A 26,387-nucleotide genomic window follows, 5' to 3' on the forward strand; every position below is an offset into this window, starting at 1 on the left:
TAAAAGCCGGTCTCAATTACAGTAGAAGCCGGGTCTGTTTTCTACAAGTTCTAGTGAATGAACAAAACCTCTCAAAGTGCTTCATTCCTGCTACAGTTCTCAAGTAATGCAGATTCTCTGATGTAATGTGAAGCTGATTCTGTACTGTATGCAAAAGCTGAATAAATAATTTTGAAAAATAATTAAAGAAAAAATAGGCTATATCCCAAATTTTGTTCAAGCCATTTCTACAAAGTCCTGGTTGTCCAAAACATCTTGCCTTTACGAAACATGGAGGCCACTGTGCAGAAGAAGTCTCAGAGACACAATCCTGTCTCTGAGCTCCGCAGGCAGTTCGGTTTCCTTCCTCCGATATGCATCGTCAGCTGTGAGTCTTTATATAGACATGTACGTGAGTTCCTGAGTCATATCCAGTCAGCTGCATTTACCACAGGTGTGAAAAAAATCTAAATATGATCAACAGAACCACAGCTGAGCTAAACTTCCACCGTCACCACACAAGGTTTGATTCATTTTGTCAATAAAGTATCATTTCAAACTCCTAGAATGCTGTTTTTCGCTGTCATTATGACAGCTGAGTGTAGATCAATAAAGGAAAACAGTTTTTATATGATTTTAGCACAAGGCTGCAATATAACATACACCAAAAAAAAGAAGGGGTACAGATACTTTCTGAATGCACTGTATATTTTCTGTATATAGGTGTAACATTACCAGACTCCACCAGCGGAGGGCAGTATTGACCCAATAATGATCCTAGCAACAGAGGAGCTAAGAAAAGCATCACCTCAGGCTGTTCCACCACACCTCCCCCTGGCTTAGCAGCTAATCCATCCTGTATATATTCACACAAAACTCAGCCTGCTGCATTAACCCGTCTCCATTCTCCATTCATAATGCAACACGTCCACACCGCTCCCCCCCCCTGTACCGCCACAGGGTTGTGTACTGCATGCTAACTTAAATAGCTTCCCATTCAGGGCTATTTCAGTGAATGGATTCGAGTCCTATTAGGGCGCCACACACTCAACACACACACGCACGCTCACGCACAGGAGCTCTCGTGCAGATACACTGACTTAGTGATCCTATATGTGAAGCACCTGAGGCTAAGCTGCCAAAAGGATGCAGCATGCCGACTGAGTGATAGCTGCTGTGCCATAGCAACAATCTCCAATACAACAGGGATGGGCAGATCGGGGGAGGGGATGATGGAGGTGTGAGAGGGTGAGGTGAGATCAAGACAAACAGTTCCTTTTGCTGTGAAGGGAAACATGAACGGGAAGCATGAATGAATCACTTGCTTTGGAAAAACAAAAAAAAACACGCTTCTATCTAAACACATCTGAAACATTACACTCTTTATGTCAACAACAGAGGCATTAAACAAGATTAAAAACACGTAACGCGATCCTGCGTGACATAGTGACTCTCATGTCAGAGCTGCCAGGTTGTCATGTGAGCGGTGACCCTGCGACCTGTTGTTACAAAAGCACACCGGCCTTGGAGGAGGAGGAGGAGGAGGAGGAGGAGGGTGGGGGGTGGGGGGGTGGGAACAGGAAGTTGGAAGCACCTACATTACTCTGCTCCTTTTTATGGCCCACAATGCACTTCATTTCCTGAGCCAGCATTACACATGCTCCCACAGCACGGCACATTAAGACTATAATAATAGGCATAGGTGCACCACACATGGTCTTACATAATGACATGTCTGTATTGGTGCACCGTGCCAGAGCTAAAAATGAGGCTGTGGCTGAAAATGTTTCAACGTTGCCGACAAAAAAAAAAGGCAGGGATTGTCAAGAGAGGAGGTATTTGTAATTGTATTAATCCAGGCCATTAGATGAGAAGACGCCGCAAGATAGAGGATAAATTTAGCATCATAATTTTAATCTAAAGAAAATGTCTGTTCTCAAACTGCATTTCTATGATCTGTTCCCTTTGAGTTTTTTTTTTTTTTGAGTCTTTTTGTTAAAATAAGACTATAGAGGGGTGAAAAAATGGAGGAGGGGCAGGATTAGATTCTGTACAGGCTGGTGAATAGCATCCACAGAGAGCAATGTAAGATTAAGCGAGTCAATGTCCATAGTTACATTTTCCCCTAATATGACGTGGATCCATTTTTCTTGTCAGTGTGAAAACAGAGTGTCTCTGTTTCCTGAGCTCAGGACTAAATGTACTGTACATGAGGTGAAAAGTTGGACCACATACATTATTCAACCTGTGTTTGGATATTATTCTTTCATCTGTGTTAACAGCAAAGTAAGTGAGACAAAGATTAAACATGTTTCCCTCTCGCCCATACTGAGCCCACATCAGTATGGAAAACACCACCAGTGGAAAGAAAACAAAGTAACCAACTCAACAGCCATTTTGAGAAACTGCCTCCATTCATTCAAAGTCCGTCAGTGTGCACCATGACCTCAATTACTGTAGAAACAATGGGAGAAATGCAGGCGCACAAACATGAGTGACGTACAGTATGTTGCCTGTTAATCTAAATAACCTGCTTTTCAAGCATGGCAGTCGATTCAAATTAGAATCAGATATGAGTTATGTCTTTGAATAGATATAAATAGACGTCTCAACAAATAACTGCAGATGGTAATCTGGAAAGCAGGATAAAAGCTTACAGTATTTAAAAAAGAAAACAGGAGAAGGGTCGGGTATTTGCATTGGTGAGTATAATGCAGACGTGTCAGTTGTGGACTTGGAAAGAGGAATTAAATTATAAGATCACATTGGGCTACCAGACTGCGTGTGAAGATGTATTCCTGACACAAGTGACAAAACCCACATCTCTAATGCATGGATGTGAATAAAAATCCAAGTTGTGGTAAATCTGATATGATGCTTCAGCAGATTATATGTGTATCGTCCAAAGACGGAGTCTTTTTATCCTTCTTATTGTATAAAAATCAACACATTTGCTCTGAAAACTGCAGCTGCTGGAGCCTCAAATTGGCTTTTGCCGAACAGTGAAATGCACCGTTGCACAGAGCAAGAGCTGGAGGCTGTCCCCCATCACTTACACTGGACCTGCATTAAGCAGGCCAGACTTCACTGCCAGAGTGCAGGTCAGTATATAAAGTATACAAAGAGCTCAGCGTGGCTTTAAGACAATCATGAACCGATCTTGAGTTAAAACGATTAGCCATCTAATCAATTAGCTCGTCAACAGGAAATTAATTGGAAATTTTGTTTCAGTATAACCGAGGTGTAGCTTCTCTGTTGTTCTGTTTACTGCATTACTTTGTCCAGTGTGAGTCTTTTCAATATATTCAGGTTTTGGACACTAAATACAAACACAAACAGATAAATGGAAGCAATAATGTGCACATAAGTCAGTTATACTAATCAACTTAAGGAGCTGTACTGTAGGTAAGACTATGGCCAAAACTGTTGCTGCAGTCAAATTCAAAATCCTGCAGCACATGGTTTCCACTCAGATTGTCAGATAGCCACATGCTAACCTCTGTCCTGCTCCAGCTTTGTGGTTATGGTACCCCGAGACTCACTCACACTGTCTCTACGCCATCGGAGCCGCGACGATGTGGTAATAGAACAAAATGAACCGGATAAATCGAACATGCACTGGGAAAACGAATTATTGTACAAAAAGCGAGGTGAGTGAAAATTAGCCACTCCGGCATCTGGCCTCTCCACGTTCAGCTGTCTCTATCTTTCAAACACATCTCCTATGCAGATCCTGGTTTTGTTTCTGCTTTTGTCAATACGTTTTTGAGAGTTATAGCAAGGTTTTTTTAATGTTAGTAACGTCATAATCCACAATGCTTGTAGATGCAGCTCAGTGGTAACTGGCAACCTGGTTGCTCAAATGCCACTGACTTTGTGATTGATAGATAGCGGTGGGTGGCGCAACAGACCAAAACACAAAATCATAATTCAATTTTCAAATGTGAATAATGTTCAGTGTTTCCCACAGGTTTGCAAGGAGACTGTGGCGGGTGGTTGGAACGATATTGCGTTGCCGAAAAAAAAAAAAGCCGAAAAATCTATTAATGGCGGGCTGCTACGAATAAATGAATGTGTGGGAAATACTGATGTTACGGCTGTACTATTGCTGTCAGTTCAATCAGTGTTTCAAATTAAGATGATTTCTTTGTCTCTGGTGATTTTATGATTACTTGCCATACTCTTCTGGAGTTGTAGTAAAAAGCAACTGGACTTCTTTTCTTGCTTGAAGACGTTTCACCCCCCTCATCCAAGAGTCACATGACCACACCCCCGAAACTGGAGGGGGGTCATGTGACTTGCCATACATTTTTTTTTTACATATAGGTCCTTTAAAGTTGACTCAGGCTTACCAGCAGTGGAGCAGTGTGACTGTCAGTCAGGAGCAGCGAGGCCCGTCCTGGTAGGTGGCCCCGGGTCACAGTCCTCCAGCAGAGGTCAGCCTCTGAAACACAAGTCAACAGTCACACAACAGCAGAATCAAACTCTCAACAAGATTTCAGAAATCCAACTGAAGACAAAAATCTTAAAAATCACAAGCTCTGTGGTTTTCCTTCCTACCTGAGCATCTTTACAGCAGTTTCTGTCGAGCAAACAACTCTTTGTTGGACAATCTACTGGTGCACAATTCACTTACTGTGGTTACACCCATTGCAAAAGGCTACATGTCAATTTGGTTCCCTTTTATTCTCTGTAATAACTCACTCAAGTCAAACAAAAAGGGAAATATAACATTACCAGAGATAAAACAGTCGCTGTGTTGAGGATGCAATAACAGGGTTGCTCCTATACCTTACTGTACTGTCCTTGTGAGATGTGGGCTAACAGCCAACAAGAGCTTTTAAAAAAACATGGAACAAATAGACGCACAAAAAAAGAAAAAAAAAAACACAACACCACTTCCTATTGTGCAACACTTCCTCTGATTCACTTCAAGTTTTCTACAAGCCTCCCTGCTTCCTCCTGTATGAGCCCAGCGACTTATTTCACTCTATTCAGCTCACGTACATGTCCTTTCAATAAAAAGACAACCGATTCAAAGTGCCAGCTAAATAGACAATGTAAAGTTTTTCCATTTGTGATCTAAATATTATACCTAACACACCTTTCAAATGCCAGCACCATGAGTCTGTCCAAAACAGTCACCTCAGGGCTCAACCTCTGTAAGATACAAAGCTCACTTCACAAGTTGTGCAGCCCTAATTGAGAATACAAGCTCAGTAGACTGTGAGACCATTAGGGCCACGGCACTCCTCTGCTCACCAGCCTGCATACAAATGCACGGCAGTAGCGGCGCTGTTGGTCATGCATGAATGTGATCAGACTTCAAACCCTGAAACTTCAAACCCATGAGAACGGCGAGAGCCGAGGGGAGAGAGACGGCCGAGGGGAAGCAGACATGATCGAATACGACACGGTGAAAAGGGCAAACCACAAAAGTAAAAAGATAGAAAGGACTGGACTTGATACTAAAAAAAAAAAAAAAAAGCCTCTGACCCTGAAAAGTTACAGTGAGGGCCTCTTCTCCTCTCCCTCAGTGTGTCAGTGGTTTTTTTCCTTCACCGCAAACTGACCGCGACCTGCTCTTCTTAATCCAGCCAGGGCCAGTGGTGTCACAGGGGACATTCTGGGTGACATCTGTGGCAAGGCATCATGGGAGTCAGCTCTGCATCACGCCTACGGCTGGAGGGCACGACATACGGCCAAATGCCCCCCCCAACCCACTACCACCCCCTCCTCCAAATAACCACATGAGTTTATAGAGGTTAATGTTAGACCTACAGTATTTAGAGCAGGGCATTAGCATCTCTAATCTATTCTCCTGTTTCATCACAGTAATGATTCATATTTTTATTTTTAAAAAAGGGCACAGGTCAGGATGATTAGAAAAATGGAAACCGGTTTCACTTCTGTAATTCGATGCAAAAATAAAACTGAGATGATGCAGACACAAGATTAAAAAAAAGCTGAGTGATCATCAATGTTATTATTAATCATCCTGACAGACAGAGAGATGAGCATCATGACAGTCAACACAAAGCTGTTAAAGAGAAAAACCACAAACGCTGGCCTCATGACGGGGCTGGAGGAGAAGTCATGGGATCACCACAATTATCAACATTCATCCTCAGGGGACAATGAATGCGAGGCTGGCTTTTTTTTTTTCACTTAATAGTTGTTTGTATTCGACCATCGTCCTTCTAGCCAAGCCATCAGCATTTCAAAAAGGCCCCAACAATAAACGTGGTTGTTTTTTTCCCTACAGAGTTTCCTCCTCTGCTTATGACAGTTAACATGATGAATCAGAGTTTACCTGAACCTCCATCTTGTCTGCGACGCCTTTTCTCCCACCAAGTGTTTAATCAAACTGTTAACCAGACGGTGGCAACTGGATCACAACTCATACTGTTATCGTGCTTTTGAGGTTTATGGCTCATGCTGTATAAATAATATCGGACCACTGTCATTCACTGCAGCGGTGATGTGGGAAAGGACCCACATGATGAGCTCATCCAAGTGTGTGCACATGTGTGTGTATGTGTAGTGATTCAACTTTGCTCATCGCTCTGAGGAACAATTAAATCCAGGCTACCGGGGGGAAAAAACTGCAGCACAGTAAAAACCAGTGTAAGTGCTCACTGGTTGGAGTTTCCTCTGAGGCATCTACCCGTCACATGACACGTTCTTTGTCAGAAAAACTTTAAAAGCAGTCTTAAAAAAAGAAGAAAAAAAAGACCAAGGAGCAGAAGTTGAATGGTAGCAGGATGTTGGATTTAAATGGGCTTTAAATCACAAACCAAAGCTTCAGTAAACTCCACAGCTCTGGTCTGGTATTGCTTCATTCCCAGAGGACCAGAGGCAATAAAACTGTATCTGCTCTGAACTAAATGCTCACTTCCTGCCGATTCAAATACTTATTTCCTTGTTTTGATTCGACACTTCCAGAAGGGGACAGTGGCCACATACCAAAAACTGGATCTGAAAATGTTTGCGGTCAAGGGACTGTGTTATGAGGCTGAACCATCACGACAGCTCCAGTTCATGAGAAGCAGTAACAACAATATAAAGTCAACATATGTTTGTTGGGGTTTCTTGCCTTGCACCACAAAAAGGAGTCAATAACTGTGTGTGTGTGTGTGTGTGTGTGTGTGTGTGTGTGTGTGTGTGTGTGTGTGTGTGTGTGTGTGTGTGTGTGTGTGTGTGTGTGGGCCTGCTGCAGACTGCAACACGAGAGCTGGATCTGTCTATAGATCAGAGCACTGAGCTGATCAATAGGATCTATAAGTGGAGCCTGTGTATTGGTCACGCACACGGACAACACAAGGCCTGATACAGTAGTAAGTCTGACAGAGCAACATACAGAGAGAGACAGGTCTTCATACTGCACACAGCAGTCCATTAAGTAGTGGTAGGAGCTTTCTATCATGTCACACTGTCTTCTGCAGCAGATGATGTTGGAGCATCTGGGGGTACTCTGTGGATCGTGTGGTTAAAGGGATAGTTCAACACTTTGGCAAATTGGCCCATTGCCATAATCCCTATAGTTTTAGGAGTTGGTTCGTATTCGTAACCTTTAATTGTCGGTACAAGCTATTTTTAGAATGGCGGAGCAGAGCCGCGAGCTGCTCAGAGCTACGCTACGGAGGCTAATGGGATTTTTTGGTTTCCCCTCATCAAACTCTTTTTTTTTTTTTTAGAACGACGGCGGAAATACACAATGCAACAACTCCAAAACGCTCTTGTGGACAATTTGTGACCTGCACATTCAACGGAACGTTACGAGACAGAGTTGTTTTCGATGCAAATGCAGAGACTGCTTGCCAAAAAACTGCCCCCGACAGGAACGTACATCAGCGGTTTTGCATGAATTTACCTCGAAAACGACCGTCTCATAATGTTCCATTATTACCCTATAGCGTCGTGAATGTGCAGGTCACAACTTGTCCACCAGAGCATTTTGGAGTTGTTGGATTGTGTATTTCCGCCGTCGTTCTAAAAATAGCTTGCACCCACAATTAAAGTTAACGAACCTACTGCTATGACCAAAGGTTTTATGTCAATGGGCCAATTTGCAAAAATGTTTAACTATCCCTTTAACATTTTAGGACATCTGGATGAGAGGTCCTTGAAGTGACATGGCCATTTTTACATCTTTAGTTGAGTGACTAAGCAGCAGACTGTGGCTGTGTTCGAAACCACATACTCCATACTACATACTTCCATACTGCATACTTCCATACTCCATACTACATACTAATCGATCATACAGTATGCAGAGCGTTCACACTGCTGCGTACTATGATAACCCACAATGCATTTCGCTCCTGCCCGAGCCGAAATCAGCCGCCCTGAAGCTGATTTCACTTAAGCTCTAAACTGTGTAAATATATAACTTCAGCAACATTTGAAACATTTTCAGGCGAGAAAGTACTACTTCGTATCCCCATGGTGTTGAAAAAATGACAAAATAACACCTATTTACAATTTTAGTCGGACGAAGTCGGACTTCTCTGGCGTTAGTAAAACCAGCCGTAGTGAGCACTGTACTTCCGGTTTCTGTGTCAAAATAAAGCACCCGTTGCAATTGACCATAAAGAAAGCCGTTACAATGACGTCGGTGCTCTTACTTTATAAACAGGAAGTGAACCTGTCCCCACTGTGGCTAGCTTGGAAACGCCGTTTGGACCGACTTCGTGCCGTTAACGGAATTTGCCCGATCAAAATGCCTTACCGGAGAGTTTTGCCTGCTCTGAGACGAAGATCCGCCCGCCGTCTTCGCTACATCATACTTGCTCTGGACTGGGGATTATTTCAAAATTTATAGATTTGGACAGCTCCTGTGTTTTCTGTGGCCATACTGAAGAAACTTTAAATCATCTGTTTTTTGAATGTAATGTAACAATGAAATTTTGGTCAGACTTGTGTTCTTATATTTTCTCCCATGTAAACATTAAAGATGTTATATGTTATTATGAAAATAAGAAGAACAGGAGTCTTCAGTATTTAGTTAATTTTTTCATTTTATTTGGTAAATACTTTATTCATAAGCAAAAGTTTGCAACCTCCAAACCAACCTTTTCTCATTTTTTAATTGAATTCAATTCTCTCTATAAATCCCTAGCCTTAGTTAAAAATAAGAAGAACACAACTTTTTTAGAAAACTATGAAAAGGTATTTATTGTACTTCCTGACATTTAATGGAATTTGTTAACAGTGATTATTACACACCTATGTATTGACATGACAATATTTATATATTTTTGTTTTGTTTCTGTTTGTCTAATTTTCTTCATTTTCTACTTATTTGAATGAGATCCTTGCTGTATTTATTTATTTTATCCATTGTCTTTCTGAATATGAAACAGCTCTCGTGTTGTGTTATGTGTCAGTGTTTGACACTTTTTGTACACTTTGAACACTTAAATAAAGAAAAAAAAAAAAAAAAAAAAAAAGCAAGGAAGAGGCGGTCCTTGACGTCACGTTGCGTTGCATCTTGGGTAGTTTGAGTATGAGTAGTGACCTCATGATGTATACTCAACATTTCGGCCGAATCTAGTATGCATCCGGGAACTTCTCGCCTACTGCAAATCGCATACTGCGCAGTGTGAACATACTGCATACTCAAATCGTTAGTATGAGTAGTACGAGTAGTAGGAGAAGTATGCGGTTTCGAACACAGCCTGTGATACAATCTGAAGCCTGGGAGCTGCTGCTGATCAAACCGTGTGGTGACACTGGTGATGAGTCCATTTCAAACACTAATGAATCCGATGTGACTCTACATGCCGTTACTGTAGCTGTATGTAACTGTATAACTGTGATGGAGGATCGCGGGTCGGTGCACAATTGAAACATGTGACACTCGGATGCAAATCAGTGCTTTGTGGTGTCGGTTTTCAACGTCACTGAATAAAAACTTCCATTAAAACTCAAGTTGCCATGACGACTTGTATTTCCTTCTCCCCCTTCTCTCTCTATTGGTGAGCGAGAGCTGAGGAGGGATATCGACTGAAGGTGCTGCGAGCCGACAGAGCACAGTGGAGCCTCTGTGGAAAATCATTTCATTAAGAAAACTCCCACAGCTCAGTTACATGGAACTGGAGACGCTCCAAACCAAATGTAACGACTAGGGGTGTAACGGTACATGTATTCGTATTGAACCGATTCGGTACGGGGTGTTCGGTTCAGTACAGCGCTGAGAACGAGTGCGTTTCGGTACAGGAGTTGTGTGTGTTTACAGTCCGCCTGCAGCTACACGTGCAGCCCGTTTACGTCGTGGCTATCGCTAATGCTACCGCTAATACTACCGCTAGCGAGAAAACAGAGGCTTGAAGACGGTGACCCTCCTGCTTGTAGGAGGAGTGGAGGTGGGGGCTGTGGCTCCTATCTCCTCTCTGTCTGTCTGCCTGTCCCTCTGTCCGTCTGTCTCGCTCTCTCTTCTCTGTGTGTGTCTGTGTTGTGCACTAGCTCCAGCAGCTGTGGATCTGCTGCAGATGCGCCAAGAGCAGGCGCATGTCGCTGCTGTGTTGACACTACGCACTGTGCCGAATCTGCCGATCGTGATGATCCGCGTTATTCATTCATTTATTTATTTGCGGCCGAGCGGTTGCATCGTCAGGCAGCCGTTGTGGCATTTGCCCACATTGCCCTATGAGCAGTCCGTCACTTGCATGTAAAAAAAAAAAAGTTGTGTTGAGAATTTTTTTTTTTTAATCATATTTTATGTTTTGTTTATTTGTGAATATTTTATTCATTGTAAGGCTTATTTTATACGTTTTGTTAATTTGAGAATAATTTGTTGAACTTATTAGGCAGCACTTTACAACAGTATTATATTTTTTTTCATATTTTGTATAATGGTTTAGTTTAGCTTAATAAGTTTATTTGTATCAGGGACAGAATGTACCTATAACATAACATTAGTAGGTGAGTAAAATAATTACATTTGACTAAAACATGTAAATTTGGTTTAGAAAAATTCCTAATAAACAACAAGCGAATTTATGTTTTGCATTTGGTTCTCTTACTGTACCGAAAATGAACCGAACCGAGACCTCAAAACCGAGGTACGTACCGAACCGTGACTTTTGTGTATCGTTACACCCCTAGTAACGACAAATGACTTGTGGAGGGGCTCGTTCCTCTCAGCTGGATTCAGACGTACTGCACATCATGTCACACAATTACAGCCAAACAGACAGTGGCATAGAGATCCGTTATTATTGTTAGTGCCATTTTTATTATTATATAGTCACTGCGCGTTTGTAGGAGCAGCTGAAGTAACGTACAGTCCTCCAACAGCAATATTACAAAGTGCAGTTGAAGGGACTGAAATTATTTTCACATGGAGGAAAAAACACAATGAGCCACTCATTATGCATTTGGAAATCAAATATGGCTGTAATTAGTATCGATTGTTTGGATGATTATGTTTTTGCTTGTCAATAAAACATCAGAATAAGAAAATGAGTTTCCTGGAGTCCAAGGTGACTTTTTCAGCTCACTTGTTTTGCTATAAACTGCTTAAACCGTTCGTTTACAATCATACAAAAGAAAAAAAGTGATATTCACAGAAAAAAAAATCAATTACATGCTTAAAAATCAAGCGTACAAAATGTTGCTGATTGATTATAAACAGTCTATAAACTAACCACTGCAGCAACTGACTTACAGTATTTGAAACCATAAATAACAAGCCCCATTTACTCTACTACAGCTTTGTACAACGGAGGAATTAATCATTTATCACAATAAATACCACAATGATACACACCTATTTGACTCACATGTATCAGGATGTGAAATTCTCACAGAGTCTAGACATAGTTCAATATGAATGTACGGACGGTCGCAGTTTAAAAACAAAATAAAAAAAAACAGGACACAATTCCACCTCAGGTTTATGTGACTGTTTAACACAAGGTTTGGTGCGGGGGCTGCACGGCAACAGTTTGATGCAAAAAAAAGAAAAAAAAACTGAATTTCCTGCTGGTCTGCCATCTGTGGCAACACCCCTCCGCTATGTGTCCACTGACATGTAGGCGGCCCACGTGAGGATCTCATGCCCGCCTGCTGCAACATGCTACAATAAAAGCATCACAGATTTTTTAACTCCTGGTTGCAACAATAAATCAGTTTTTTTCCTTTTACGCGTTTAACTTAATGTTGATGTCACGCAGGAGGCCGATCAAGAGGAGATGTGGTTCCCTGATGTCTCTTTTCTCTGATCTGAGCCTGGAGCACTTTTCTTTGCATGTGTGAAAGGTGTGGTGGGGGGGTGGGGGCACACAAAGTCACATCTTTTTTTTTCTCCTGTGAGTGGGCCATGTTATTTATAGCCTTATGTTGAGGGAGTCAATGCAAAGTACATTTGGCTTTTCTTTCCCCACATTTACTGTAAGGATGCTGCTGCTGCTGCTGCTGCTGCTGCTGCTGCTGCTGCTGCTGCTGCTGCACACAGGGAGCAGCCAATGAAAGCATCCCGTCCCGTCGACCGCCTGCAGGACCTCTCCTCTCATTATTGCGCTCTGCTCCGGGCTTCAGATAAAGCCGGCATCACAGGACGGAAGTGAGAAAGTTGAGAGGAATGCTTCGAGTCTACCAGCAGCGCCGCCACGGATCAGAAACTGGCACAGGCACACTGACTCACACACACACACACACACACATCAGAGACCCACATCAAAAGTATATTACTCGCCGACGCTGAAGGCTACACACGCACCACCTCCACCACCACCTCCTCCGCCACGGCCACGGCCACGGCTAACACTTCCTCAGCCCCACATCATCACTCTCTGCTCATTTAACAGCAATCAGCCACATTAAATGAATTGATTAGCAGGAAGGGTGTTGTATAGGAGCGGCTGATGCGTCATCATATACGTGCTCATCCGTTTTCAATCACATTGCAGCTTTGGAGAATCTAAATAGCAAATGCAATCAAGAAATCATTTGTAATATTGGACTTCAATGGGGAAGAGCCGGGCTCAGATTACATCTCTCTGACCTGGCCGAGACAACGGCAGCACATGGAGGCTGCACAAACATACAGCACACTACAATGTCCTATAGATATGATCAGGAGGGGGAATGTTAAAGGAATGCAGAGCCAGATTATGCGACAGATCGAAATTCTGCCCTCTAATAATTCGGTTCTGTGCGGGCCTGCTCTGGAGAGTGGGAGGGCAGAGGGAGCGGGAGAGGGGGGGGGCACAGTCAGCCTTTCCTACTGACTAACTCAAGTATGTCATCATTTCAACTACGATCTGCTCGCGGACAAGAGCAGGCATGCAGCGGGTGATGGAAGAGGCAGAATTACAGTATGTGTACTCGAGGGGCAAATGAGATTACAGGAGAGAAGTCTGGGATCGGTTTTCTAATTGTCAGACGACACCATTTCTACAACACCAATCACAGTGCATCACTTGGCTATGTGGTGAATAAAGTATATACGCTTTATAACAACATGTAAAAGGAGAAAAAAAAAGCCCTGCAGGAGCTCCATGATGCTGAAGTCCCTAACTCTCTCTGGATTAAGTCGTGTCCTGATCGCGGTGTTAGAGCAAAAATGCTGAACAGGCCAAATCAGTTAGAGGAAGTTAATCCAAATAACTGCACAAACAAGCATTATGCTATACAGAGGGATCAATACAGCTCTGTTCTGCATAAAGCTAAGACAGCAGCACCTGACCCCAGCATGTTGCCTGTCCGACGCAAACAGACCCAGAAGTGTGTGTGAAATTTGAAATACAGCTCTGTGTCAGAGAACTGCTTTATATTACACCACAGATCATGTTGTCATCCTCAGTGGGATGAAAACCTCAGATACATACTGAATAAAAAAAGCTATAAAACAGGACTCTCAGGAGGAGGGAGAAGTGTTACAGTGGTGGAACACATGTCGGCTGCATGAACTGTCACAACACTGCAGTAAAAAAAAAAAAAAAAGCCCACACAACGGTGCCTCAACCGACTGTCTTACAGGAATGACTCAACCCGCCGAGGCATGAGGTGGGTGTGTGGGCGACGTGTGCATGTGTGGATCCACTTTGCCACCGGAAATATAATAAAGCAGTCTGACTGACTGTCAGCAGCAGGACACCTCCATGAGCCTCATACCAAGAGTAACTCAAGCCGCTCAGTGGCACGGGGTGTGTTCAAGGGAGTGGGGCTGCACAGAGGGGTCCACGCCCTCAGCGGCCTGGGACATTCCTGTCAAGTTGATGATTTATTCTCTTGTAAATGAGCTAATATCCAAATCCAAAATGTGTTGCTGTAATCGCATGTTTTATTCTGACAGCTGTTTCCTAATCAGTCTATGTACACTTCCTTCCCCCTTCTAAAAATGATGAATACAGGCGACTTTGCAAAGTCTGTGACCGTGAAAACACCGCAGCGGCTCCGACTTAAAGTTCCTTGAGAAAGACTCCTGGAAAAGTGATTAATAATTAAAATGAACTACCATTACACTCTACTCAACTCTCATGTTATCGCCCCGGCTACAGTATCTACAGTTGTGTGACTAGAAAACACATTTGCTGGAGAAAGTATGTGGAAAATCTGCCCTCATGGGATTCCTCTGGAGTTTACTGGTTTGGTCCTCGCTGTGGGTCCAAAGCAGAGCGTCTTGTCGTGTTTTATCTGCAACAGGCTGTGACAGACAGTGACAGAATAGTCTGAGCGGATTTAACAACTCTCAGTTCCTGTTGTCATTTAAGCACCCATAATGTAAACACTCATGTAAAAGCACTGATGAGAGTCTTATCAAGTGCCAAGAAAAAAGACTGGGGTCAGAGTATGAGTCTATGAGAAAGCACAGGCAGATTATAATTAAGAACAAGATTAAAAATAACCATTCCCTGGTGTGGAGGTTCCTGGCATTTTGTTTGGTTTGGCAAGGTCGCCACACAACATCCGATCAATGTTTAATTTCTTAGAAAGGTCGTGCCTAACAAACCGTGCCTCTACCTGCAGTGGCCTGTGATTTATGAGGGAATACGTTGCGCCAAATGAGCCACACTCTCATTTCATGCTTGTTTCACAAACCAATGCTGGGAAGAGAAGCTCCTGCAGGCGACTTCCTGTAGCCACAAAAATGCTCCCAACACCGATTTCACTTTCTAGTCACCAGTAGTCTTTCCTCTCGCTTTTGTTGCCTTCATAATTACTTCACTGAACAGAGCTGAAGGAAGAGTTAGCTACCTGGAGGCTGACTGAGCTTGAACTCATTTCAGAAGTAGCTCCATCTATTGTCCCATCTGTTCACACCGCTGCAGAAAGGGTATGAGACATGGCACAACAAGTTGTGCCATGTCTCTTTCTGCAACAACTGTGGGAAAAGTCAGGTACTTGTCATGTTGTTTCAGGTTGCACTGAATGGTGCTTCAGGAGCAGATATCTGTGTCATATGATAAAGAAAATGCTCAACGTGGAGAGGAAGGGGATATCTCCACCTTTCCAAATGTACAGTAGTTATGAGGAGTAAACTCAAATAACTCAAACATGACTTTTAAACGCTACATGCATACTACAGGCTCTGTCCCAACAGCACTGAAGTTACTGCTACCTTTAAGGGAGTACTGGAGTCGCAATGTGTCAAGGTTTAAGCCTCACTTACACCTGAACATTCCTCTGTCAGGGGATTATTCCACAGCCTCGCCGCTCTTCATAACATGTCCGATCAGCCACAGTGCGTGTGTGTAGCAGAACTGGCCTAATTTGCATAGGCAGAATCCGTGACAAGTTTGAGACAAATTACATGGAGATATTACATCACAGCCACAACCGAGTCGCACTCGGCCAACATAGCATCAAATCCTGCTTTCTAGGCGTTTTCACTTCCACTTCAAGAGCCTGTGCAGGGACTTGGTAGACAGACAGGATATAGCGTTACATGCAAAACACAAAACATGCAACAATCAACTCCAGTCAATACTAGCCATCTGCTGTCTGAGCTAAAGACAGGTATATTAGTGGACTCTAATGTGCAGGGCCCAGTGGTTAAATATAACTACTGTAGGTGCATTTACTCTGGTATTGCACTATAGTGCAATTTTAAGGTAAATGCCCATGTTTATTTCAATATTATGGTACTTTAAACTATTGTAGGAGGATATATTGCACTTTAGTCTAGTTATCATTCAGCAGAATATTAGCTTGCATCTATTTTGATGAATGAATAAGACTTTTTGAGATTGTCCTGTTGTTTGCAGCTACTCAACTGTGAAAACTTCACTTTTACTTTAGCATAAAGTGCATAGATGATCTCAATTAGTCCCAGGATCACAGTGTGGAAACCTCAGGACAATTCTTTTATCATGCATTGATGAGAATGAAAAATCATGAGAGGCAACAACAGGCTCTAACCACGTCCCAGCAGCTGCCTGTCAGCGTGTGCATTTCCTTTAATGCATCTTTAATGATGCATCACATACTGCCTGTAAGCGAGCAGTCATGATCCGAGCCATAAGGTTTAGTTTAAAACTGGGGAGATAATCTCGCACACTTCATAGCACGGCACGGCACGAGGCAAAACACAGCTGATAACGTGGCTTTTGGTCATATATGGGTCAAGCATGTAACATTCAATGCCCGTGGCCAAATAAAGGAGGAAGAAAAAAAATCTGCCCTGAGAAACCTACCACTGATCTGAAAAGAGGAAGTTAACGGTGCATCGATGATGAGACCAAAACAATTCAGATACTTCTCATTGTTTGAATTTTTACTGTAACTTCACGACAAGTTACAGGGTTTGATTTCGGCAGACACGTTTATGATTCATCATTCATTTTTTTTCACTGCCTCCCGAGGACCAAAATGTAAAAAAAGAAAAAACTCAATAAAACAAGCTTCGGTGAATGGCAACCGGTGGACAGTAAAGGCGGCATGTTGAGGAGGAAGAAAGAGGATAAATAAAGTGGTTATTTTTCTCTCTTTTTTTTTACCTTGATGCTCGTGGAGAAACAGGGGAGTCGACGGAGCTGGAAACCACGCTAGGAGCCAGCGGTACGGGCTCAGAGAGGAGAAGAAAAGCGATTTGCGGTCGCTGTTTCCGGGTTAGTTATCCAGCGTCATTGTGGCCGTCAAAACGGGAGGGGAGTTCGATTTGTGTAACGGTTGTGCGCGAGGGTGGGGAGACGTCACACCTTCCGTTGGCAGCTCGTTCTAGCCCCGCCCGCCCAGCGAAGCCCCGGTGAGGTGCTCCAACGGCAGCTTGAACCGGATTACTACTGACCCGGCCTATTAATATGTCTCACCGCTGCTTTAATTAGGTCTCGTGACCGTTAGAAACCGGTTAAAAAACACCGTTCTCGAGCCAAATGCCCCCTCACAGTTCAGTCTCTCTACCGAAGTGTCCTTGAGCAAGAAGCTAATCCGGTTACAGCTGCAGGGGGCGCTGCTGTGTTACCGACCCTCCTCAGTGACCTCAGCATCCTTATGTCATCAGTAAAATATGCTAAATATGCATTGTCATCAATAAACACTTGTGCACGCCTGCTGACCAAATGTTTATAATTTTTGGTTGTCAGAAGAGACTAAAAGAGACATTTACCAGAGGGTTTAGGGTAGAAACACTAATAGATTTAGGTTTGTGATGTCAGAAAATGTAATCACATGTTATGTGCAGCCTGTAAGCAGGTTAGCATTTCAGTAGCAGGTGATATTAATGGGCAAAATGGTGATAGGAGAACGAAATTTCACTTATGATCATCACAGTAAATGAATTTCAGTGCACAGATACAGAGTGGAAAAGTTAACCAACCTTGTAAATGTCATAATATTGTAACACTTGCTTTGTCTTCTTAAAACAGGAACCAACAGAATTGTTTTAACTGCAAATAAATTTCAAGGTGTATTTTTTTTAAATATTTATATAAACACATGTTTATTGCATGTCAGCTGTTTTTCTTGTAAGGCTTTGTTGTGCTTGATATATTGACAGAGGCTACTTGTTGAGGCCTCTTCAAAGAGTGCAACCCGAGAGGACACACCTGGCTGTAATTTGAGATGATGAGGTGATCCATGGTGGTAGACTTTAAAGGACAATCTTTCTGTAAGTGCACTGATGAAAGCAAAAAGCTGAAACATGTCTTTCCGCTCATTGTTGTTTTCAATCAGAGGTTGCAAAAATGAAGAATTCCTGAAGCTTTTCTGCATTTTATCCTCCTTCCCAAACTCCTCTGCTGTTGAGCAGAGCCCACTTTCATCAGAGTGGGGCTAATTAAACTTCAATAAGCAGCACACCTGTCTTCAATCAACTGAGCAGCGAGGCCCCTGGGAGCCTATAAAGTTGGTGCAAAGCAGCATTTCAGATCCATTTCATAGAAGCATTAGGAACCGTCAAGAGAGTTGTTTCATCTTGGAGCAAGCCAGCAGTTAATTTGTTTGCTTAGAAAAGAAAGAAACTCTGCCTTCAAACATGGTAAAAGAGAAGACTCATGTTAACGTAGTGATTATTGGCCACGTTGACAGTGGCAAGTCCACCACTACCGGACACCTCGTCTACAAATGTGGTGGCGTTGAACAGAGAAGACTGGAGAAGTTTGAGAAAGCTGCTGCACAGGTGAGGATGAAAACTCTTTGGTTACAAACCTGAAAATCAAAATGTAGTATTAACTAACTTTTTTTTTTTTTTTTACAGATGGGGAAGAGTTCTTTCAAATTTGCCTGGGTGTTGGACAGGCTGAAAGCCGAGAGGGAGCGTGGAATCACCATTGATATTTCACTGCTGAAGTTTAGCACACAGAAGTACACCATGACTATTATTGATGCCCCAGGTCACCGTGACTTCATCAAAAACATGATAACAGGGACATCACAGGTAAAAAAAAAAAAAAAAAGGCACAAACTCACAATTTTCTGTTTGCATTAACTTTTGTTTAACTGTAGCCTACCAAATGTGATTTCAGGCTGATGTCGCCCTCCTGGTGGTCTCTGCAGCCAAAGGAGAGTACGAGTCTGGTGTATCAAGAAGTGGCCAGACCAGAGAGCACGCCTTGCTGGCCTACACTCTGGGTGTCAAGCAAATCATCGTCTGTGTGAACAAAATGGATCTGACTGAGCCCCCGTACAGCCAGAAACGTTTTGACGAGGTGGTGCGAGGTGTGAGCGGCTTCCTCAAGAAGATTGGCTATGACCCTGTGACTGTGCCTTTTGTTCCCATCTCTGGCTGGACCGGGGAGAACATGATCACTGCAACTCAGAAGGTAAGGAGACTTTTTAAAGGCTTAAAATCTCCCAGAACTGAGAGGAAATGTGTTAATGGTAACATCTCTGTTGCAGATGCCCTGGTTCCAAGGCTGGAAAGTCAGACGACGGGAAGGGAGCTCAAGTGGAAGAACTCTGCTTGAAGTTCTGGACTCCATCCACCCTCCTGTGCGCACCATCAACAAGCCACTACGATTACCTTTGCAGGACGTCTACAAAATTGGAGGTCAGGGAAGGTCAAATTTACGTAATCTGTGTCTTAATTCAAGTTCTATTCCCTGATTTCCAGCCTTTCAAACTCAATTGATTTACTCATTGTTGATGCTTTCAGGAGTTGGGACTGTACCAGTGGGCAAGATTGAAACTGGCGTCCTCAAACCTGGTATGACCCTGATGTTCTCCCCTGCCAAGCTCACTGCAGAGGTCAAATCGATTGAGATGCACCACAAGGGGCTGCAGACCGCCCTGCCGGGTCACAACGTCGGCTTCAACATCAAGAACGTGGCCGTCAAGAATCTGCGGCGTGGGGACGTAGCAGGCAATGCCCAGCAGGATCCTCCATCAGATGTCAGCAGCTTTGAAGCTCAGGTTAGTTCAATGCAGATATACTGTATTGTTTTTTTAGCTCAAATTTCTGCTTGTCCACTGAACCGTCATTTCCTGTCTCTTAGGTGATCATCCTGAACCATCCAGGGAAGGTCAAAGCCGGCTACTCCCCTGTCCTGGACTGCCACACCACCCACGTGACCTGTCGCTTTGCTGAGCTGAAGGAGAAGCTCGACCGTCGCAGCGGCAAGAAAATCGAGGACAAGCCGCAGGTGCTGGTTTCTGGAGATGCTGCCACAGTCAAACTGGTTCCCATCAAGCCAATGTGTGTGGAGAGCTTCTTCACATACCCTCCACTAGGTACAGTGACATACCATTCGAACCTGAATGTAAAGGGGAATCTCCATGTTGATTTGAGTTTTTAAGTTAAGTGGTCTTTGTTGTGCTCCACAGGTCGCTTTGCAGCCAGAGACCTGAAACAGACGGTGGCTGTGGGCGTCATCAAGGCAGTGGTGAAGGACCAGGGGCCAAAACCTTCACACAAAGCCCAAGTGTGTAAATAAGTCTGTTTTTGTTTACCAGAATTCTGGTAATATTGCTTTATGTGAACCTTTTTATTTCATAAGATGGTATTTGTGTGTTTTGACACAAAGTATTTATTTTGTATTTGAAGTGTATAGCACTCCTGTGTTAATATCAAATCCAAAAGGAGAGTTGGATGATGTGTTTTGGTTTGATTTAACAAAATAAAGAATTATTTGAAGAGGAACTTTTCAGACTTTTGTCTTTCATGTTGACTTTGGTTAATGCAACACATGGTTAGAAATACTGCTGCAAGTTATGTTGAACTTGGTGTAAAACTTGTTTAATGGTTGCCTATACAACAGTTTGGGTTAAATGTCAGTGGTGGTAGTATTCAAACCCTATTTTATATAATCTAACTTGGCAGGAGTGATTCAGCTCTGTTAAAAGTCTTCTAACCCTAACCCTCATAATTTGATGATCAAACTCTGTCTAAGCTTTGCACTTTAATGTAAAATCCTGGTTATCAAGAACTACCTACTTCACAAGTTACAATCCACTGCCTGGTTTTGCTTTTACTTGATACAACTTCAGTGTAGATCAGTTTCCCTGGTTGTTTATCTTGAGTCCAACTACTTTAAGCTGCTTAGAAGGAAAAATCTTTTCCTGCTAATGCCAAGAGTTTTTGAAATTCCAAGGGGAGGCACAAACAGATCTTGAAATCACATGGTACAATGGCAACTAAGAAAAAGAGCAGGCTGGGGGTTGAAGTACAGCACTTTTAATGATACAATGGGTTGATGGGTTTGTTCCTTAACATGGGAAGAACTGCAAGTCAGTGAGGTGGGTGAAAATACATCGGCTCTCCAGCCTTTTACAAAGTCCACCCTTCATCTAAAAGACATCTCTACTTCACAGGCAAACCTGGAAATGTACTGAATCCAGTAACATGGAATGATATTACATGACTCAAACTAAAAAAAAAAAAAAAAAATTCAAGCTCATGAGGTTTTACAAGACACTGAATTGTGAACACAGGTTGTTGTGAAACTTATAGCCTGTCAGAAAATCAAGTTATTGCTAAGATGTCCTCTTGAGTTTCCCGTACTTGTCATTTATAGTGGCTTCAACAACAGGATACCATTTGTGTAGTCCTGCTTAATTAATAGTGGCTCTTCAAACCCTGAGGTGAGCGTCGTTGAACGCAGCACTCCACTCAATTCCAGTCATTGTTACACCATGCACAGAGAAGGTCAAAGGACTGTGGAGATGGCGTCGAGTTCACACACAGAGCATACACACAGTGAACAGTGTAACAAGGAGTAAATTAGTGACCTACAGTGAACCACAGGCTTTGATATTCCACCACACAGTAGCAGCAGGTTTTCTATACTGTAAAACAACCATAATACGTGTACACACAAAGCAAGCAAGAACAAGGAGTACATTTAATGAAACTGTTTTCATCTCGGGAAGATCAGTGGGAGACTCCTGCCTCTTCAGTCAAATATGGTGGTAAACAGGGATGCAAGACACAAATAGTGACATGACCTATTTCACATTCCTTTTTCTTATTTGTCCTTTTTCCAGAAATATAAGCTGATAATTACTTGAGGGCCAGTAAAATTAATACAGATAAAATTCAAACTCTACCGCCCTGATGCTTAATCTGACAGGTAGAGAGTAATGGTACATGTTTTGTACAATAAAACATGTATATACACTCACACACAAATATATATATTTACATACATATATACACAGTAACAGCATAAACATAGACTTTTAGGTAAGTGCTAGGGTTCTGAGAGTGGCTTCGTCACAGCCGTGCTATAGGGTTAAGATAATACTGGTAGAGGAAGAATACACACATTCTTTGTACAGCATGGATGAGGCATCCATGGCTAGATGATCCTTCTTGGGTTTCTTCTTTTTTTTTTCTTTAGGACACTTGTCGTGTGACAAGAGGTGTTACAATAGCTATTTACAGGAGCTCCCAGTTTCAGGAGAGGCGTAGTGCAAGTCTTTCTGGCTGTCAGTCACTCAGGATGTGCACAAAAGACATGGGGAACACCCCTTTTCTTTCCGGATCTCCTTCAATGTGCCCAATCTGGAGGGGGGAAAACGGTAAAGAGAGCATGTAAGGAAAAGTGTATATAATGAAAAGTGTATATAATGTGGCAGTTTTTTTTTCTGGGAGTGCTGAAGAGTGCTGCAGGTCAAAATGTGGAAGTATAGAGTGTAAACAGAGAGGCTGTACTCACCCACCACTCCTGGTCCTCCTCTCCTGTAACTATGATCACCTCTCCTTCCACAAAAGTCAGTTCGTCATCGTTGTCAGCCTGGCAGTCATAAATCGTCTTCACGCGGCGCGCCTTGCTCTTCCCCTGGATATGGAGATAAGAACAACTGTTAAGAGTTGCAAACAAAGACTTCTTCTGTTTTGGCTTCACTTTGATTTGCTGTGTAAACTCACTGTGACCAGAAATATTTCTTTTTCAAATGCGATAACACTGTGGGCAACAAAACAAGCAACATAATCCTCTTAAACCGAGGTGGAAGTTTTCTGCTCCCTGTGTGAGCACCAGCTGAAGCGGCAGAAATGAACAAAAGTCAGGACAAGAAATCCCCTTGAAAGCTCAGGAAATACCTGTAAAATCTAAATTAAGGGGCAGATCTCATGTTCATAGAGTTCCTCTTAGGTGATTTCCAGGAATCTCTAACCAGGTAACTGCTTCTGGTGTACAGCAGTATCTTGTATATATACGACTACACAGCCTGAGGGGATAGTACATTTTGGCACATGCATAGCAGAGAGATGAAATATAGAGCAGTTGAGGACTTGAGTCATCCACAAGAGACGTCTAAACAAACCTTGGCGCCAGTAGCACAATGTTAAACAGCTGATAGCGAATGCGATTGGATGCGTTACATTTATAGTTTTATTAGGTTGTCCCCTGGGCTGACAGTCTGATGTGTGTGATCTGCTGAAGGATGTGTTTACATAATGTGGCCACACACTCTGATCTCATTAGTCATGTCAGAACTGACAGACAGAAGTAAGACTCAAGCTCTGCAGTAAATAACACTCAGGTTTTAGAGATGGCGGTCGTCGTACCGTGTTGATCTTCCTCGGCAGCGGCACAGGTGTCTCTGCAGTTCCTGCTGGAGTCCCGTTGGTGTCTTCAGCAGCTTGGTGGGAGGGGGTCGCTATGTTCGCCTGCTGATTAGGTGATGGTGAATCTTGAGGCTGCGGCTGAGGCTGAGGCTGAGGTTGAGTTTGAGGTGGAGGCGGAGGTTGCGTTTGAGGCCTCGTCGTCTCTCCGGGAGGCGGCCTGGGAGCAGACTCCACCGTTCCAGGTTTGGGGGGGATGTCTGCGAGATGAGGCTTGGGAGGGAGGTCTTTGAGCTGGGGTTTGGGCGGTAGGTCTCCCAGCTGAGGTTTAGGAGGGAGGTCGGAGAGCTGCGGCTTCGGAGGAAGTTCTCCGGGTTTCGGGGGGAGTTCAGACGGCTGTGGTTTCGGGGGCAGGTCCGACAGTTGAGGTCTTTCCGCCAGAGGAGCCTTCTGCGGGGTGTCGCTGGCCGGCGGGGACTTCTGGAAGACCTCTGGAGGAAGGCTGGGCTTATCCATAGACGGGTGGTGTATGGTGTCAATCTTCCGCAATGCCACTGAAGAGAACAGCAGAACCATCACTCAACCACAGCTTCATTTGAACAGCGTATGAGAAGACGTAAACTGGACGAGGACGGTACCTTTTTGAGGTAGTTTGGGAAGAACCCTTGGACCAAGTGTAGACTTTGTGTTGCTTGACGTAGTGCTGGGAAGATATTTTCAGATGATGTTAAAGGGGAAAAAAAACCTAACAAGTAGCTCGAACCTCATCGGATGGAATACATTTTATTATAGTGGCTGATTTAAGCTTTAGATCTCAATGTGCTCGGTGTTTTTGGTACCTTTGCTGTTGAGGAATGCCTTCAAACTTGTTAGACACAGGAGACATCTTGCTGACTGGAGGCGGAGTGGAGTCGCTTCCTGAAATATCAATATTAATGACGACAAACAGATTACTCAACACCGTAATGGAGCATTAACAGAAGGGATTAAATTGATATAAATGTGGGAATAAATTAACATGCTGTGATGGTTAAAAAAAAAATCAATGAGGGAGGCGTCATCTGGCTGAGCTTTCCATGAGCCCGTGGTGTTTGGAAACTGAGGTTTTGCAATGCCAAGTGTCATTGCTTAACTAGTGGGTTTGGTGTTACAGTATGTGTGACACAAACACCACAGAGGACAAACAATTACAAGTGGAACAACAGTTAAAATCTCCCCATTGTACACATATGAGATAAAGGTTTACTGACTGAGGTGCATTTGATTTTGTTCCCTGATGCTTCACTTTTTGGGGGGATCTCAATGTTTTCCTAATGAACCCTGAGTAAGACAACTCATGAATGTCTCTACGAACAGTTCAAGGTCTGTTAAATGGCAGGATTTGTTTAATTTATGCATGAAACTAATTGCAATAAAAAAACAATAACACGATACAAAGGAAATACTAACCCCTCCCTGTTATATCTAACTGAGATATTTCTAAACTTGCCACCCAACAGCTGTGGCTGTGAAACTTTATATACAGAATAAAATATGTTGTTATTTGGGAGGGGCTGTTTTTTTGTGTGTTTTTTTTGTTGTTTTTTACTTTTAAGCAAGGCTCACATCACCATTGAACAACCCTTCAAACTGTATAAAAACATTCATGATCTGTGCAGATCAGGGTAAACCCCCACTTAACCAATAAGAATCTAAACATCTGTAAACACTAGAGCATTCAAATTCATTGAGAGTTTAATCTTTGACAAAATAATCTTTAAGAACAAGGTTGGTGAAATTCTGCAGTTAGCTACTGTCAACAAACCCAGAGACCAAAGACTAAAACCAGAAATAAAAATTCATTTTATGTGAATTAAATGTGTAGGCAAGGCTCGATGTTATATTTCTCATGTTGCCATGCTGTCTCATCCATTAAAAATACACAGTGGAGCCAGATCGCTGCACTCGATGACATGTTCCTTCATTACCATGAACACTGGTACTGGAGTTTACATAAACAGTCCTCATTAATACTCATTAACGTGCCCATGGTGCATTAATATGTGCCTGCTAATAGCCGCTTACAAGTGCACTATTTATTCCTATTTGTGCAAAGTTAAAAACATGTTTATTAAGGACACTGGGTTTTTCTTAGGAACACTATTTGTGAGGCATTAAAGAAAACATATTGCTCGTTTTGGTCTTTTTGTGGGATTTGTTGGCAGTGTGAAAATATAGAATAACACCAGCTTTAGCATATGACTCAAAGTCCACCCAACATTTGGCTTTTTCTGGAGTTTTCAAGAGTATCTCAAGTTTCCTTCGCTTGGTTCAGCTGTAATGGAGTTGGTTAATTGTGATCACATGATGACCGGTTGTACACCAGGTGATAAATAGCTGAAAGCTCTGGAAAAAACCTAGCATGTGGACCTTGAGTGAAGATTATTTCATCAAACTCTCTGAGCATGTTTATTTTTCAGAGCAGGACTATTAAAATCCTGCTGCAGCTCTGAAGAATGATGATACTCTGGCCTCAGGCTGGAGCCAGCCCTACTGTTACGAGTGGTGGCGTCTCACCCCCAGTCAAGCCCCCTTTACTGTGTGGACTGTGAGAGAGCGGGCTGGGTGGGTCAGACAGGGTGCGTTTGTGTCCAGGAGGTGGGGGCGGAGGCCTCTTCTTGGACAGGGTGGAGCTGCCTCCTGGTGTGAGTGTAGAGGGAGGGCCAGATGGGGGAGGAGCTGGAGGAGCGATACACAAAACACATGAGGTGATGAGGCCCCCCAAAAAAATCAGCCTGTTTAACCCCCAAAACCCAGAGAAGGTAAAGGAGAGGAAGAGGATGACGAAACGTGGACAGGAGAGGAGGAGCTGTAAACTGGAAGAGGTTGTGTTCGCTGTCGGGACAAAATGAGGATGTACGATAATAACGCAAAACAAACGAACCAAGTACTGTCGGAAAAAACAACATAAATGTCTGGATGGGAATGCAAAATAATAAAAAGGGATGGTTGATTTAGAGTATGGGCGTGTTCTTTG

General features: G+C 43.0%; 3 protein-coding genes across 3 annotated transcripts in view; 1 reads left to right on the top strand and 2 right to left on the bottom strand.

The window, feature by feature from the left end:
- fam49bb (family with sequence similarity 49 member Bb) overlaps nt 1-17,036 on the bottom strand; it is a 42,535-nt gene extending 25,499 nt beyond the window's left edge. The window contains exons 1-2 of the mRNA XM_083995090.1: nt 16,926-17,036; nt 4,332-4,423 (exon numbers count right to left, since the gene is read on the bottom strand). The gene's annotated coding sequence lies outside the window, so the exon portion shown is untranslated. The remainder of the gene's footprint in view (nt 1-4,331; nt 4,424-16,925) is intronic.
- Nucleotides 17,037-18,400: 1,364 nt separating this feature from the next.
- eef1a1l3 (eukaryotic translation elongation factor 1 alpha 1, like 3) lies at nt 18,401-20,297 on the top strand (the record flags this gene model as incomplete). Its single annotated transcript, XM_083995007.1, has 7 exons — nt 18,401-18,544; nt 18,623-18,802; nt 18,891-19,187; nt 19,264-19,414; nt 19,520-19,776; nt 19,860-20,094; nt 20,188-20,297. 7 exons carry the CDS (start codon nt 18,401-18,403, stop codon nt 20,295-20,297), a joined length of 1,374 nt encoding a protein of 457 aa, XP_083851133.1.
- Nucleotides 20,298-21,036: 739 nt separating this feature from the next.
- Nucleotides 21,037-26,387, bottom strand: part of asap1b (ArfGAP with SH3 domain, ankyrin repeat and PH domain 1b) — a 60,399-nt gene continuing 55,048 nt past the window's right edge. Inside the window, exons 23-28 of the mRNA XM_083995923.1 lie at nt 25,928-26,089; nt 24,211-24,289; nt 24,010-24,074; nt 23,375-23,925; nt 22,521-22,643; nt 21,037-22,366 (exon numbers count right to left, since the gene is read on the bottom strand). Coding sequence (XP_083852049.1) covers nt 22,292-22,366; nt 22,521-22,643; nt 23,375-23,925; nt 24,010-24,074; nt 24,211-24,289; nt 25,928-26,089 — 1,055 coding nt within the window. The 3' untranslated portion in view covers nt 21,037-22,291. The remainder of the gene's footprint in view (nt 22,367-22,520; nt 22,644-23,374; nt 23,926-24,009; nt 24,075-24,210; nt 24,290-25,927; nt 26,090-26,387) is intronic.

This window comes from Trachurus trachurus, assembly GCF_905171665.1.
Source record: "Trachurus trachurus genome assembly, chromosome: 20".
NCBI classification, from domain to species: Eukaryota; Metazoa; Chordata; class Actinopteri; order Carangiformes; family Carangidae; genus Trachurus; species Trachurus trachurus.